General features: G+C 41.2%; 1 protein-coding gene across 3 annotated transcripts in view; it reads right to left on the bottom strand.

Annotated features, from left to right (window-relative positions):
• Positions 1–16,572, bottom strand: part of atp8b4 (ATPase phospholipid transporting 8B4) — a 248,513-nt gene that overhangs the window by 66,130 nt on the left and 165,811 nt on the right. For all 3 annotated transcript variants that reach the window (XM_039772860.1, XM_039772859.1, XM_039772861.1), the window contains 7 exons: positions 16,062–16,123; positions 12,386–12,458; positions 10,643–10,713; positions 8,207–8,289; positions 1,506–1,664; positions 1,292–1,380; positions 666–862 (listed from right to left, as the gene is read on the bottom strand). In XM_039772860.1, coding sequence (XP_039628794.1) covers positions 666–862; positions 1,292–1,380; positions 1,506–1,664; positions 8,207–8,289; positions 10,643–10,713; positions 12,386–12,458; positions 16,062–16,123 — 734 coding nt within the window. The remainder of the gene's footprint in view (positions 1–665; positions 863–1,291; positions 1,381–1,505; positions 1,665–8,206; positions 8,290–10,642; positions 10,714–12,385; positions 12,459–16,061; positions 16,124–16,572) is intronic.

Below are 16,572 nucleotides of genomic sequence, written 5' to 3'. Positions count from 1 at the left end.
ATACGCCCGATGGAGCGTTCGATCAGAAGAAAATATGAAGCTGGTTTTAAGTTAAACGTCGTTGAAGTGGCGAAAGAAATTGGTAACTGCAACAAAATTCGATGTGTCGGAGAAACTGACGCGAGATTGGAGGAGACAAGAAAAACAAAAATCAGTGTTGCATTTTTGAACGGGCGCATAAGTCGGGGTCGGATTTTATGATCGATTTTTTCGGGTTTCAAGACCCGACTTATACGCGAGGATATAAAGTACTTACTTATCTACCTATCTATGCATTTACTTATTTAAAGAGCTTCTGTAAAAAAAGCCACTTTTCCCCTTGGGGACAAACATACTTCTATCTACCAATGACTTTCTTTTTCCTCCTGAAATTAAAATTGAGACTGAAGATGATCTGCTACCACGTTAGAATATCCAGGAGAAAAAAAAATAATAATTGAGTCTTTAGAGATGTTAACAAAAGATAAGTACAAGAAATATTTCCAGGAATGAAAGAAGCACTGGGCCAAGTGTATTGTGTCTCAAGGGGAGCATTGTGACAGTGAATCAAAAAAATTGCTGTAAATTGAATAATAAAACTTTTTTTCTTAATAATTCCAGGAATTTTTGCCCCCCACCCCATATACAATGTACAACTTTCATTTCTCTAATGTCATTCTGCTTACCTGACATATAAGGAGATCGGCACCACCGTGTTCAGAATGATAATGTACGACCAGAAAGTAAGGAATCCAGATAGCACCGGATAATCGAGAACTTCATTCCAGGACAAGTAAATTCGGAAATTGCTACCAACTTTGTATTCCCAGATTGAATTTCCAATAGCAAGAATGATCCCCATACATATAAGAAAAACAAATATCTGGGGGAAAAGAAAAATTAAAAGGATGAAAGAAATATAAAGTCAATAAAATTTCAGGCCAGTCATTCCTTCTGTGGTTACTGTGTCAAAAATGTCTATGGATGTCTCCATGGCAACTAACGTAAGGGAATAAAAGGAGAATTTTAAAAGAAAAGGAGCCTTACTGTACCTGACGTGAAGCCCCCCTGAGGTCTAATGTGTATTGTAACTACATTATCAAAAATTATAAATGTCAGGGGTTTTTTTTCCCCCGAGCTGCAACCTATAATTACATAATCAAGAGCATTAGGAAATAAAGAAATGTTAAAGAGAATGAAAAATGACCTTTCGCCTTCGTTTGAAATATTATGAGGAGAGCTGCATGAGTTTACATCCTGAATATTTAAAGGGGCTTCCCATTTGATAGTTTTGTCAATATGAGGACCTCACCCATAAAACTAAAGTGTTCATCAGTCTGTCTATACTCGTTCTTTTGAATTTGGTCCTCCCGCAGTTTTGCATGAGTTTTGTTTGAGGCCCTAAAAAAACAAACAAAAAAAAAATTGGATTTACACAAAAAAAAAAAACGCAAAGTTTAATAACAAAAGAAAGTATAAATGTGACACTTTTAAATTCTGTTTTAAGAAACAGATAGGAAGCGTACCTGCAAAGATGACCATTCCGAAGCACCACTCCGTATTTCTGAGCACGCAGCCTCGAAGCAGCATTTTCTCGTTATCGAGGGAATACTTGTTGTCTTTCCAGAAGAGCGTTCCCAAGAACCTGTCTAATTTGTTGTTTGGAGGCTCACAGATAACCTCACCTGAAACAATTTTAGAACAGAGCTGGTTAAGAGGACTTCAGTGGCATTGAAGTAATGAATGTGAAACACTCAGACGGCAGCTAGAGGAGAGAGGAGCTTATTGTTATGAACTGAGAGTCCAAAAGCATGCAATCCCAAAAATATACACTAGAGGGCAGGGAACTGTCAAACCCGGCTAGTAACGAGGGCAGACAATGAATCTTTATAGCAGGGGTCCCCAGCTCTGGTCCTGGATGGACGCAATGGCTGCAGGTTTTCATTCTCACCCTTTTCTTAATTGGTGACCAGTTTTAGTTGCTATTTAACTCCTTTTCCATTCCTTTTAATTGACTTGTTTTTTATGATTTGTTCCCCTGATTTCCCTCATCGTTCCTCTGAATCGCTTCATTCCTTTCCTTCAATGGCACCCAAACAGAAATGAAACGTGAAGTGAGTGAGCCAACAGAAGACCAACTAAGTCAGGGTCTCAAACTCCAACCAATTGCTTAATTAGGCATCGAATCTTGTCGTTAATTAAACCTGTTCCTTAATTCCATGGCTTATGGCTGCTCTCATTGTGCAATAACAGACATTTACGAAATTACTGATTTTTCTCTTTTCTAAGAGCAACTGTTAAGATGTCTTGTGGACCTGAGCAGATTGGCATTCCTGAGGCCTTCATCCTTCTTTTCCTTTCAGATATTGTATGATGGTCACAGTTAGCTGGTCCTGTTTTGGCTCATTTTGTATCTCATTATTGTTTGGCAGCTAATTAAGGAAAAAGAAATAATTAAGTGGTCTGAGTCTTCAAGAACAAATCAAATAAAATTAAATCGAAAGAATTTAATCAGCAGCAAAAACAGGTTACTGATTAAGAGAAGGGTGAGAATGAAAACCTGCAGCTACTGCGGCCCTCCAGGACCGGAGTTGGGGACCCCTGCTTTATGCAGGTAGTCATCGACTTACAACTACTTTCAGGTCCGACGGACCGGTCATAAGTTGATATGGACAATAGACGGGCCGGTACTGTATTCAAACCTGACCGTATGTATAGTACTGCACTATAAGTCCCTTAAGACATATTGTTTGTTTTATATCCTTTTAAAATCATAATTCTTAGCACATTGTATAGATTTTTTATCATTTTTTTTTTGTAAATTATTGTTTTTTATTATTTTGTTTCATTATTACTGTTGGGCAGCATGGTGGTGCAGTGGTAGCGCTGCTGCCTCGCAGTCAGGAGACCCGGGTTTGCATGTTCTCCCCGTGTCTGCATGGGTTTCCTCCCACAATCCAAAGACATGCAGGTTAGGTGGATTGGCGATTTTAAATTGGCCCTAGTGTGTGCTTGGTGTGTTTGTGTGTTTGTGTGTGTCCTGTGGTGGGTTGGCACCCTGCCCAGGATTGGTTCCTGCCTTGTGCCCTGTGTTGGCTGGGATTGGCTCCAGCAGACCCCCGTGACCCTGTATTCAGATTCAGCGGGTTAGAAAATGGATGGATGGATTATTACTGTTGCTCGCATGGATGCTGAACCTTGAACAGCTTCACAAATTCTTTCTTTGTCTGTGTTATGTGACGTCATTAGTGTTCGCCTCTCCCAGTGTCCATTGTGTTATCTGTGAGAGGAGGTGTTGTACCGGCAGACTCTCAGCACTCATATGTTTTCTGTTTAAAAATTTCGCCTGTTAATAATAAACTTAAGCAGATATAAGAGTTCAGTGTGGTTTCATTACCCCTTCACGGCAATTCACACAAAGCGGCACATCGTGAGTCACAACGCAGAAGCCTGGAAGGTTAACCGCATTCAAAGCCACAGCAGTACAGCGCGTGCAGTGAACAACGGTTACAAATGGGATAAGTTAAAGTCACATGCGATCGCATTCACTCTCCTTCATCCCTCGAACTGTTTGATCATCTTCATCGTTCTGTCAAGATCAATTACCCTTTAATCCTGTAAGTGTCAGACAAATATAACTGAATGTAGTCAAAACGGAGATCGACGTCAATGAGCCACAGAAGTACGGAGCTGGCGTGGCAAAAACTGTTGTTTGACCGTGAGACGAGGTGGCGATAGTAACGCGAACATCCGTTAAATATATACAGTCATATGAAAAAGTTTGGGAAGCCCTCTCAGCCTGCCTAGTAATTGACTCTCCTTTCAACACCAAAGATACCAGTGGTATGTCCTTCATTTCCTAGGAACATCTGAGCACTGCGGTGGTTTCCGAACAAAGATTTTTAGTGACGCAGTATTTAGTCGTATGAAATTAAATCAAATGTGAAAAACTGGCTGTGCACAAATGTGGGTCCCCTTGTCATTTTGCTGATTTGAATGCCTGTCACTGCTCAATGCTGATTACTTGGTTGGATGAGCTCGTGAAGCCTTGAACTTCATAGACAGGAGTGTCCAATCATGAGTGGTAAAAAGTACTTAAGGTGGTCAATTGCAAGTTGCCCTTTGCCCTTTGACTCTCCTCTGAAGAGTGACAGACAGCATGGGATCCTCAAAGCAACTCTCAAAAGATCTGAAAACAAAGATTGTTCAGTCTCCTGGTTTAGGGGAAGGCTACAAAAAGCCATCTCAGAGGTTTAAACTGTCACTTTCAACTGTAAGGAATGGAATCAGGAAATGGAAGGCCACAGGCACAGTTGCTGTTAAACCCAGCAGGTCTGACAGGCCAAGATACAGGAGTAGCATACAGTATGAGCAGGATTGTGAGAATGGTTACAGACAACCCACAGATCACCTTCAAAGACCTGCAAGAACATCTCGCTACAGATGGTGTATCTGCACATCGTTCTACAATTCAGCGCAATTTGCATAAAGAACATCTGTATGGCAGGGTGATAAGAAAGAAGCCCTTTCTGCACTCGCGCCACAAACATAGTCGCTTGTTGTATGCAAATGCTCAGTTAGACAAGCCAGATTCATTTTGGAACAAAGTGCTTTGGACTGATGAGACAAACATGGAGTTATTTGGTCCTAACAAAAAGTGCTTTGCATGGCGGAAGAAGAACACCGCATTCCAAGAAAAACACCTGCTACCTACTGTCAGATTTGGTGGAGGTTCCATCATGCTGTGGGGCTGTGTGGCCAGTTCAGGGACTGAGACCCTTGTTAAAGTCGAGGGTCCGGTGAATTCAACCAAATATCAACAAATTCTTCAGGATAATGTTCAAGCATCAGTCACAAAGTTGAAGTTACGCAGGGGTTGGATATTCCAACAAGACAATGACCCAAAACACAGTTCGAAATCTACAAAGGTATTCATGCAGAGGGAGAAGTACAATGTTCTGGAATGGCCGTCACAGTCCCCTGACTTGAATATCAAACATCGAAAATCTATGGGATGATCTGAAGCAGGCTGTCCATGCTCGGCAGCCATCAAATTGAACTGAACTGGAGAGATTTTGTATGAAGAATGGACAACAAGACCTCCACCCAGAATCCAGACACTCATCAAAGGCTATAGGAGGACAGCGTCTAGAGGCTCAACTAAGTTTTGATGTCATATCTCGGTTGAGGTGCCCACATTTATGCACCTGTCTAATTTTGTTATGATGCATATTTCATATTTTCTGTTAGTCCAATAAACTTAATGTCACTGCTAAAATCCTACTGATTCCGTAAGGCATGTCAGATATTCAAAGGAAGTTGCTACTTTGAAAGCTCAGCCAATGATAAACAAAAATCCAAAGAATTAAGAGGGGCTCCCAGACATTTTGATATGACTGTAGGTTGTAAGTTGAATGGTGCCACACACGTGTGCATGGGAGGTAACTGAAGGGCTCAAAAAGGAATAATTCCATGCCAGTTCAGGGGGTGGCAGAGTGCACTGATCTTTCCTCTTTTTTCATCTCCAGACCAACCATGGGAAATTCCACCTGGACTCGAAGACATCACTTCCAGTTCCTGCCAGGATGATGTCACTTCCCCTGCCTGACTTTGAAACCGCCATGTTTTCTCTGTTTGAACTGTTCTGTTTTGGATTGATGTCTGCCAGGACCTTTTCATTTATTGAACCAAACCCTCATCTGTGGCGGCCAGTTTCAAGTATACGGGTGGCTGCTCCAAAACTTTTTACATGTGTTGCGTGAATTTTTTTTTTTTTAAATGGTTATAAAGTGAATAGATCATAAGTTGACGACTACCTGTATATAAAAATATGTATCCTTCATAAAAAAAAACTACTCTGTAACACTGTGACGCTCCAAAGAGCACAAAAGGCACGCAATGCCTGTTAAAGACCAATCCAAAAGTCAACAAAGTTTCAATATGAAATCCCAAGAATGTGTCGAAATATCAAGCCATAGGTTAAAAAAATCCAAAAACAATTAGTAAGGACAAGCGCAGCAAAACACAACAACTCGCCACTCCAAAGCGCATTTAAAACGAACCACCAGGAATTGTAGGAGACCCTCCAGGCGTATAGGGGAGAGGTGATTCTACGACGCTGGGGGCAACAAACTCGAGGGGCCCTCCAAGTCGCGCACCACCTCGACATGTTAACATTTATTAGGATTATTTTATATATACTTTCAATGCACAGAAAGTCACCACTGCCAAACACCCCTCTCTCTGCCCCACGGCTGCCTCTTCCTAGTTGAGGATACGCACATTTCTTCATTTATATACCATAGAGGTTGAGCAGAGAGAGTTTAGGAGCAGGCGCTCATACAGCACATTACTGCACCCGCCACATGACAAGTCAACTCAGGATCCCAGATTAGGACCCGAGTGCCGCCATTTCACGGGTGGCACCTCAACACCACACAAGTTCAGTTGGAGTGGAACACTGGGAGTTTTTTTTATGGTAGCTGGAGTGCCAGTTCTGCCACCAACCCCCAGGTTTTTCCCTGCAGGTTGGAGGGTCTTCATGCCTAGGGCTCGATGCAGATTAACGTCATACCCAGGACGGAGCAATTGCAGGTTAAGGGCCCAACGCAGTAGGGTGACTTTTGGCATTTATGGGATTTGAACCGGCAACCTTCCAATTGCCAGTGCAAATCCCTAGCCTCAGAGCCCAATATATTAAAGGACACATAATAATAATAATGAATTAATACATTTTATTTATATGGTGCCTTTCCCATGCTCAAGGCACTTGCAGAATTATTTCATGAAAACACTTCCAGCCTGGAACTAAACACTTTTCTTGTGAATGGCATGGATTTCACTAGAAGCAAAACACAATTTATCAGTTTTCAAAGTGAAACATGCTAATCCAATTTAACGCAAATTGCGTCACCGCTAATTCGATTCCACACAGCACTAGTGAATTATCTAAATATTCTTTAGTCAATTGACCATTCAGGAGTTTGTCAGTTAAACAATCTACATGGGCGGCACGGTGGCGCTGCTGCCTCGCAGTTAGGAAACCCTGGTTCGCTTTCCGGGTCCTCCCTGTGTGGAGTTTGCATGTTGTCCCTGTTTCTGCGTGGGTTTCCTCCCACACTCTAAAGACATGGCGGTTAGGTGCATTGGCGATCCTAAATTGTCCCTAGAGTGTGCTTTGTGTGTGTATGTGCCCTGCGGTGGGCTGGCACCCTGCTCGTGATTGGCAAGGATTGGCTCCAGCAGACCCCCATGACCCTGTTATAGGATATAGCGGGTTGGAGAAAGACTGACTGACAATCTACATTCTTATCTAGATGTTAATCAATTAAACAACGAAGATGACAGAAAGTCAATAGATGTGGATGCCAATTTCATTTTGTGCAAATCACTTTGCTGCTAATTCCATTTCACACAAATCATTTTGCTCATCACTACTGTAATGGACAGCATGCAGAGACTGGCACCCCAGCCAGGGTTGAACAAAGAGGCCACTGCAATGGAAGGACTGGGGGAGACTAACATTGCTGATTATTCTCTCCTCCAGTACACTAGGTGGCAGCACTCCCTGGATTAGGATTCCCACACGGACACCCTCAGGGCATGCTGGGACCTGTAGTCCTGTTTGGCAGCCCAGTTGGGATTTGTGGAGGCCACCAGATGGAGCTGAAGGGATTCACAGTCCCTACTCTTTGGGATTTCCAATTAACCCGTAAGTACTTCCATCAGGGTATGCCCTGGCACAGGAAGCACTCCTGGGTCTAAGAGTCAGGTGGTTGAGGACAAAGCTTGCCTGGAGGAATGGAAGGAGAGAAAAATAAAGAGAGAGAAGATTTATATTTCATTTATGTTACTTTTGGTGCCTTTTGTACGAGGTATTCATGTTAATAAATCTTTTATTGTACCAGGGCCTGTGTCTGTGAGGTTCAACGCCCCCTGGAGGTCACACTAGTGATTAACCTAAATATGTTTCAGTCAATTGACCAATCAGAATGTTTTCAGTTAAGCAATCTATATATCAGTCTAGTCAGTCGACCAATGTAGATGTTAATGAATTAATCAATGAAGATGAAGATGAAGAAGAAGTCAAAAGTTCTGGATGACTAGTTAGTTGAACTTTATATAGAGCCCTTTAATAATAAAGGGAGACTAAAAACCGTGTTCTTCAGATGAATTAATCAACTATAAGTAGGATTAAACAGAATTGGAAAAAAAAAGGATTGCTTACCATTAAACTCCGCCAGGCAGCTGATATCAGCCCCGAGTTCTGAGGTCACCGTTAAGGCTTGACGGACCTTCAAATTCGTCTCCCTACATTAGGAGAGAAAGTCAACATGATGTAAAAAGGCTTTCCGATGATCGCTTTGATATAATGGACTTTAACAGGTGAGCTGAAGCCTAACTTATTATTTGGGATTCTGTTTCATTTTCCACAGCCACTATAATGGTGCTTGGCAATTTGTAAATTTACCAAAGGTAGCAAGGAAACCCGTTTCAGAGCAGACTACATTCATGACAGAGCTGTGAAAGGTTAGAGTCGATCCTAACAGTCTATTGGGCAAAAGCAGGACCCATCTCTGGACTGGTGGCCATCTGAAGCCACACTCACTCATCCCGGCCCATCAGCCTGCCTGCTTTAATGGAGGTGTAAGCATTCAGACCAACAAGCTCACCAGTCCGATTCACCTGGCTACTCCAAAATAACATCAAGTCAAGTTTTTGGAAGTCCCTAAAGTCCTGCTCTCCACTACATTAATTTGTGACAGCTGTACTATGTGTAGTCCCTTGTTGGATATCCCACGTATTGATTCTCATTAGTTAGTGTAGTCAGCTTATTATTCAAGTAGAACCGAGTTGGTAAGTGTAGGGGATCTGAGGCATTTTGTTAAGGTCTCCATGACAGAGTATGAGGCGGGAAAATAGGATCACCCAGAATCCTCTATGAAAAACAGTCATTTTAATCCGATCCGAATTGCTCATGTCAGTAGCTTTTTACAGACTTCACATTCATGTCAGTAAATATTATGGAGTCTTTTACCTTCTATAAAAAAATCAATAATAAATAACCCAGATTAAACTAGTCTGTGAATCATTATGTCAGTAAAATTGAATCTTTGAGCAATTTGGATCGGATTAAAATTACAGAGATTCTCCGGTCATAATTACTTTACTCCAACTACTCAAGTAATGCTAATAACATTTGAAAAGGGCTAAAATATTACAGAGATCCTCAAGTAATATGTACAACTGTAGAACTGAAAAAGGGGTACTTACTGTATAGACAGACAACTAAATGTGTAAGGCACTATATAATACAAAGAGAGTCAGATAGATGTGTAAGGCACTATATAAGAGACAGAGTTAGATAGATGTGTAAGGCACTATATAATACATAGAGAGTTAGAGAGATATGTAAGGCACTATATAATAGATAGATAGATAGATAGATAGATAGATAGATAGATAGATAGATAGATAGATAGATAGATAGATAGATAGATATTTAATTATTTGTATTTTTTTTAAATAAACTTTATTTTGCACAACAGTATAAAATACATACACATTAATATTATGCAGGTAATAAATAAGTAAGAAATTAACAAGAAAGTGAATAATTACATTACTCCACCATTACTCCCGCAGTACTTGCCTCCTACACCACACATTAAATAATTGTCCATGATAAGTAAACACAAGTAGATTGCATTTTATAAACAAGAAAGACACAATCCATGATTAGTTTACTCCATCACTACACCCTCATTACACGCCTCCTACTCCACACATAACTTTGAATAACTCTTTGAGATATTTCCAGTACTTTCCATTAATTACCAGTTCAGCCCCAGTTCACCCACCCCCCACCCACAACAGCACATCCTGTCCTGTTCCCCACAAGGGAAGGGCTTCCAAGTTGTTAATTAGCTAATGGTAGGTAAATTCATTTTTCAGTCTACATATAACAAGAACTTTGAACAATGGCTGTGCATCAGTCACCTTGGCGTCTTTTTCTTTTTCTTCTCATTTTCAAGATCGCTAGTTTGGCTTGCCCTAATAGGAAATTTCCAGTTACACACTAACTTCTATTTTCTGCCTGTATTTAATTCCAAAAATAAGCCAAACTTTTGAGAATTCCATCCCAAGACCATTAAACAGAAAGTCTAAGAAAATGAACAAAGGCTTCAACCTTTCACAATAAATAAAAAGATTAGAACTGGTTTCTCTAGGGTATCTCCAGATATATATGAAAGGTGCTATATGATAGATAGATAGATAGATAGATAGATAGATAGATAGATAGATAGATAGATAGATAGATATTAATTATAGTGTAGTAGGCAGGATATGATAGATAGATAGATAGATAGATAGATAGATAGATAGATAGATAGATAGATAGATAGATAGATAGATAGATATTAATTATAGTGTAGTAGGCAGGATATGATAGATAGATAGATAGATAGATAGATATTAATTGTAGTGTAGTAGGCAGGATACGATAGATAGATAGATAGATAGATAGATAGATAGATAGATAGATAGATAGATAGATAGATAGATAGATAGATAGATAGATAGATAGATAGATAGATAGATATCACTGAACAGTACGTGACAAATGTCTTCCTAAACCATTAATGACGGAGTGCGCACTTACCCATCCAGCTCAGCTGTTTCAACATAGCAAAGCCCATAAGGTTCACTGCTAGACAAAAGCAGCAAGTCTGCCTGTGGAGAAGGAGGAGAAGTTCAGGTTTATTTAGAAGCTCTCCTTGAACAAGTTAAAAAAAGGGCTGCACATTTTAACTAGAGATAGAGAAGAAAACAATGCCTCAGAAAATCTTGAGGTCACAATCAACATTTGAAAAGCTGCTCTGATTTGCCTGTGGCCACTTCTCTATCGTTTACAGGGGGCACTGAAGTGTTTTGGATGTCTCATCGCCCCGTACCCACTGCTGTGGCACTGCTTTCTGGACTCACTTGGTTCACACTTCAGAATGGCCCAATTGGCCCAGAGTCAGTCGCTTTCATTTCACGTCTTCAGTTTGCCGACTCCCATCCGTGTCCATACAAGCACTATGCTTTCTGTTGGACTTTGTGTGCGTATGTGGTGGTTTGTTCTTCGGTTTGTGATTATTAATGTGTTGAAGTTAAGGCCACGGAGGTTGTGGATTGATTTCTACTTTTTAAGTAAATCACTGTACACAATATTTGCATTTATTTCAGGATTGTGGAATTCTGGGGTGAGTTTAATATTCCATCTTTTTAATGTAATCACTTTATATTTGCCAAACATTTATTTTGATGTGTTTATGTGTATTTTTTACTCCTGAACTGGGGAATTTGTGTCAAGAGATTGTGAGACTTTTAAAAGAAAGTACGGTTTGGCATGGCCGAGTTCAGACTTCACTCAAGTTTCACTGTCACCCGAACGTGAGGGCGGTTGTGACAGCCTTTCATCTGCCACGTGTTTGTTTGATGTGAGTCTTGCACTTCAGAAATCAAAGCAAAGTTAATGCAATTTTAGTTTTGTTGATACTTTGGTTATGGAGTCAAAAATTTGTTATCAAGTTTAAGTACAGATTCTGATTCTGCAAGGTTCAAAACATCAAGAAGGTTGATTTTAGCATGGCGTCTCTATGCGTGTCTGTGGAGAATCAAAAATGACTTTCAGTTGTCAAAATGACCATTTTCACCAAAAAATGAGAAATTGAGCTCCTTGATGACTACAGCCCAGCATAGTTTAAACAACGTAAAAAAATAATTTTTATAAGATCTGCTACTTGCGGTGGGCTGGTGCCCTGCCCGGGGTTTGTTTCCTGCCTTGCGCCCTGTGTTGGCTGGAATTGGCTCCAGCAGACCCCCGTGACCCGGTAGTTAGGATATAGCGGGTTGGATGATGGATGGAAGATCTGCTACTGAAGGAGGATGTGGATGGATGGGCACTCCATCTGAGTTGGTTGATGGTACCTTTCCTGGTTGGGAAGCCATCTTTGCAGAAGGACAGAAGGAGACTGCCTTCCAAGGCCATTTGTTGGCAGCACCCCCTGGCATGTCTCGCATTCGGAATACCCAGAGGGCTGCATGGGAGTTGTAGTTCTGGTGGGGCAGCCCTGTTGGAGTCCTCATGTTCTGCTATGGAGAGCTATTGAGGAGAAGGCAGGTTACCCTGTGAGGGTGTGAGGTTCTGTCTGGCCCGGAAGAGCTTCCAGGTGGCAATCTTATGGGTGCAGGTTGAAACAGAACAGCTCCAGCTCCCCCATGGACTTTTTCCATGCTAAATATTTCCATCCGTTCAAGACTCTGTTCGGGTGCCTCCCGTCAAATGAAATTATTACGAATATTTCATGCAGAGCAACCCAGCAGCCTCACAGGGGGGTTGCATTTCACCGGTACTTACAGCAACAAACTGATTGTTCTCCAACTTGATGATGTCTCCAACGCGTACGTTCATCCATTTTTCATTTTGCAATCTGCAATGAAATGACACAAAAAAGAAATGGGCTTGAATGGAAGGCATTCAAAAATCATCCAAGCGTTACACAGAAATGTTAACCCAGAAATGCAGGAGAGAAGCAACACTTTGAGCTCGGTGATAATGGTGGGCATTTGACCCTACAATGGCTGAACAAGCTGGTCTGTCCATTCTGGACTCTTAGTCTCCAAGCTCCCACTCATAGGTTATCATCACTTCCCTTACATTTATACTTTTTATACTCCCGGAGGCACTGTATTGGAGCAGGACATCTGTTCTGTTCTTTGATTGGCTAGCTTGATAAACCCTGCCCCATTTCTGACCTCCTCCAGCAGGGCTGATCCAATCAGGACAGACTCCTCATTCAGTCTTGCTCTTGCTGCACAATGAATGGTGTATCAAGTCAGCTAAAGGAAGTTCACGGCTCACTCATCCTCTTTTCCAAACAACAATTCCGACATGACAAACATGCTGAACGTATTCACATGTACAACACATTTTCCATTTTAATTTGTTGAATTCTTTAACAGCTCGTTGCCCCAAGAAGTGCTTGTCTTGTTACACTGATGTCATATTAGGTGACTTGTAGTCATTGGTTATGTCAGAGTTGCTGACTGCAGTTGCTGTTCTGTTATAATTTACCCGACAGAAAAAATTACCGGGCATGTGAAATTTAGAAACTGAGTGAGGACCTTCCAGCACAGTTGTGCTCACCCCTTTCTCAGACAGGCAATAGCGTGCTACCTGGGGGACCTGGTGATGTACAAAGCTTTAACGGGTACAGCGAGTTCAGCCGCAGAGTTGTCTCTTTTATTGCTTTGTGCCCTCCCCCACCCTAACATCACAACCTATCATCCATGCGGGAGGAGCGAAAGTTTTAGATTCGTCAAAAATTTCAATCTTAGGTTTTCGACGGATCTCGATGTTTTAGGGTGCCCTGATCTTTCGATGATGGGTGTGTGTCTGTTTGTCACAGTTTCTTGAGGACGGTCTAGAGCTAAAACGGCTGGACAGAAAACTACCAAACTCGAAACTTAAGCCTGTTATGAGATGCCGATGTGCTGATTAGTTTTGGAGCCAAATCGTGCAAGAGAAAGAGGCACCCTAGAGGAACCTTCAAATGCCATAATTCTGCACTTAATTATGAATTCTTCTCATCAATTGCTATCGTAATGACCTATTTTATGATCAGAAAGATCAGCATCAGAGTGGTAAATAATTATAGAATAGTTTGGGTAACTTGGATCATAGGGGGCAAAGCATACTAATGCTCACATCTGTTCATTCTATCGTGGTACATAAAATATGAGACATCAGACAGATGAGCTCCTCTTCTGTCTGTGAGGGTTCAAAACACTAAAGGTTCTTTATTCCTTGTCACTGCGTTACATGAATTATACTTCTGGGTGAGCATTCATAGGTTGTCATTAGTCATGTACACGGAGCCCACCCTTACAACTAAAGACAAAACGGATTTGATTTTTCCGGAACAAGTCGTGGACTAGTTGGACTGAGTTGATGGACATGTAACAATACACAACTGCCTCCAAATCGCCGAGATTATGTAAATGAAGGCTATGACTGAAAATCGTTGGCATTTCACATTACACGACTACTTTTACAGAAGCCTTCGACTCACTAAGATTATGTAAATGCAGGCCCATGACTAAAAAATCATTGGAAAAGTCATGTCATGTGACACAGCCTTTAGTCGGTTTCTCTAAATTGGCCCAATATGGCTGAGTGTGTCCTGTAATAGACTGGCATGCCATTCAGGCTGATTCCTATCTTACACTACATTCCAATGTAATTAAAAATTTTGACTGTTTTGGGATACTGCTATAATGTGTTTGAATATTCTTTTGAGACTGAAGCATACTGTATTTTTTAAACAAATTCCAAATGCATTCCTGATCCATTGCCCACACAGGTGAGCCTTCTATCTGTCCAAGTGCAGGATGAAGGATGGAGGACTCAAGATAGAATTACGGTTGGGGATGGACTCACACATTCTCAGAGGTGGTCCGTAGTTAGGTTAGAATTACGGTTGGGGATGGACTAAAACATTCTCAGAGGTGGTCCGTAGTTAGGTTAGAATTACGGTTGGGGATGGACTAAAACATTCTCAGAGGTGGTCCGTAGTTAGGTTAGAATTACGGTTGGGGATGGACTAAAACATTCTCAGAGGTGGTCCGTAGTTAGGTTAGAATTACAGTTGGGGATGGACTAAAACATTCTCAGAGGTGGTCCGTAGCATGGGATCAGGGTGTAGTTAGGTATCATATGCCTACAGTCCGGTCAATCAGTACGCCAAGTAGCATCATGCTAACCTGATCGAGTTCATCTTTCTGGCACATATTCTATAATCGATCAGGTGACTTCGGTGATCTGACAGATTTTTCAAGAGACAACAATGATCATGTTTTTCGGCTTTGATGAACTTGTTTGTAAAGAGTGAGCGGACTGTTAATCAGTGAAATGACATGGAGCTGCTGAGGTGTCTACGAAAATCTATTAGGGAACAAAAAAGATAAAAGACGTCTAGAGCAGCGACACACGTAGAACTGAATTTTGAGCCGTGATGACACTCCTGCACACACCGCGCTGTCAGTCAAGGAGTTTTTGACCAACAGCAATGTGGTTGTTGCTTCACACCCCCTGTACTTGCCAGATCTCACTTTCTTTAGCTTCTTTTTGCTCCCAAAATTCAAATTGAGAGTGATGGGTAAAAGATTTGCAATCATGGAAGAAATACAGGAGGCTCTAGACACAGTGACCAAAGAGGAGTACAGGAAATGTTAACAGAAGTGCTGGGACAAGTGGATTGCGTCTCACGGTAAGTATTTTGAAATTAACTAAAAGTAAATTGCTGTAAGTTTTATAACAGTTTTTTTTTGTTTTAACAATTCTGGGAATTTGTGGGTCCCCCCTCTGATATGACAAGTCTCTGTTAGTATGAGAGTGCTGACGCTGAGTTGTCTCATTAGATACCGTACTGATATAACAGCTGCATATGGACCAGAAATGTAATTCAAACTTTTGTTTTTTAATATTGCATCTATACTGAACCTGCCTAATCCTCTAAAGCACAGGGTCTTAAACTATAGGACACGACCCATTATGGATCACAGGTTGCCTGCCTTTGGGTTGTGCAGTGGCGTGAGTCACTATACAGTTTGTGAACAGTCCCATGATGGGTCACTGCAGGTGTTTAAAGCAAGCAGCATTGGTCCACTATGACTATTGGTGCCAAATCACCAAGCAGTTAACCCCCTTCTACGCCAGTAATACTGTCGCCAGCAATTCTGTGTCTCGAAGGCACTAAGAAGGGCAAGATTGGGTCATGAGAAAAAACAAATTTAAGAAAAATTGCTTTGCAAGGTAATGGGGGTCAAAGGCTAACCTGGCAGCTCCAAGCACAATGCAAGAACAAAATCCTGGACATAATTAACATCAGCACTCAAATCATTTACAAAGGTACCCTTGGCATAACATTCAGATGCATAAATCTCAGGTCTCAGGAAACCCCCACATATTATGAGAGCTGTCTGTTTAATAATCTGGAGAACAATGCAAAAGGCAGATATTTCAATTCACTTACTTGCCATCGATGAGTACCTGAGAATGTCTGTTGTTGACTTGGTTGTCACTTTTGTGGCGAAACTAGAATATAATTCAAAAAAGCAAATTACTACTTGTCAAAAGTGTGTGTGCATATATTGATATTCATTACATAGGCGCCACTGAAACCTGCAATAAACTGGCCAAAACGGGCTTGAACATGCAATGGGGAGGGATGATTATAGGGAGCAAAACAGCATTTGTTTAAAAAAAATCCGGCTTACCAACTGGACTTTGTCCATGTCCAATCAACTGAATTTACCACAGGTGGACTCTAATGAAGCTGCAGAAACATCTCAAGGATGATCAGGGGAAACAGGATGCACCAGAGCTCAATTTGGAGCTTCATGGCAAAGGCTGTGAATACTTATGTACACGTGATTTCTCAGTTTTTTTATTTTTTTCAGTAAATTTGCAAAAATCTCAAGTAAACTTTTTTCACGTTGTCATTATGGGGTGTTGTGTGTAGAATTCTGAGGAAAAAAATGAAT

Source organism: Polypterus senegalus, chromosome 12, assembly GCF_016835505.1.
Source record: "Polypterus senegalus isolate Bchr_013 chromosome 12, ASM1683550v1, whole genome shotgun sequence".
In the NCBI taxonomy this organism is placed as follows: Eukaryota; Metazoa; Chordata; class Cladistia; order Polypteriformes; family Polypteridae; genus Polypterus; species Polypterus senegalus.
Note: the sequence above shows the minus strand (reverse complement) of the source record. Positions and strands in the feature narration are given on the sequence as shown.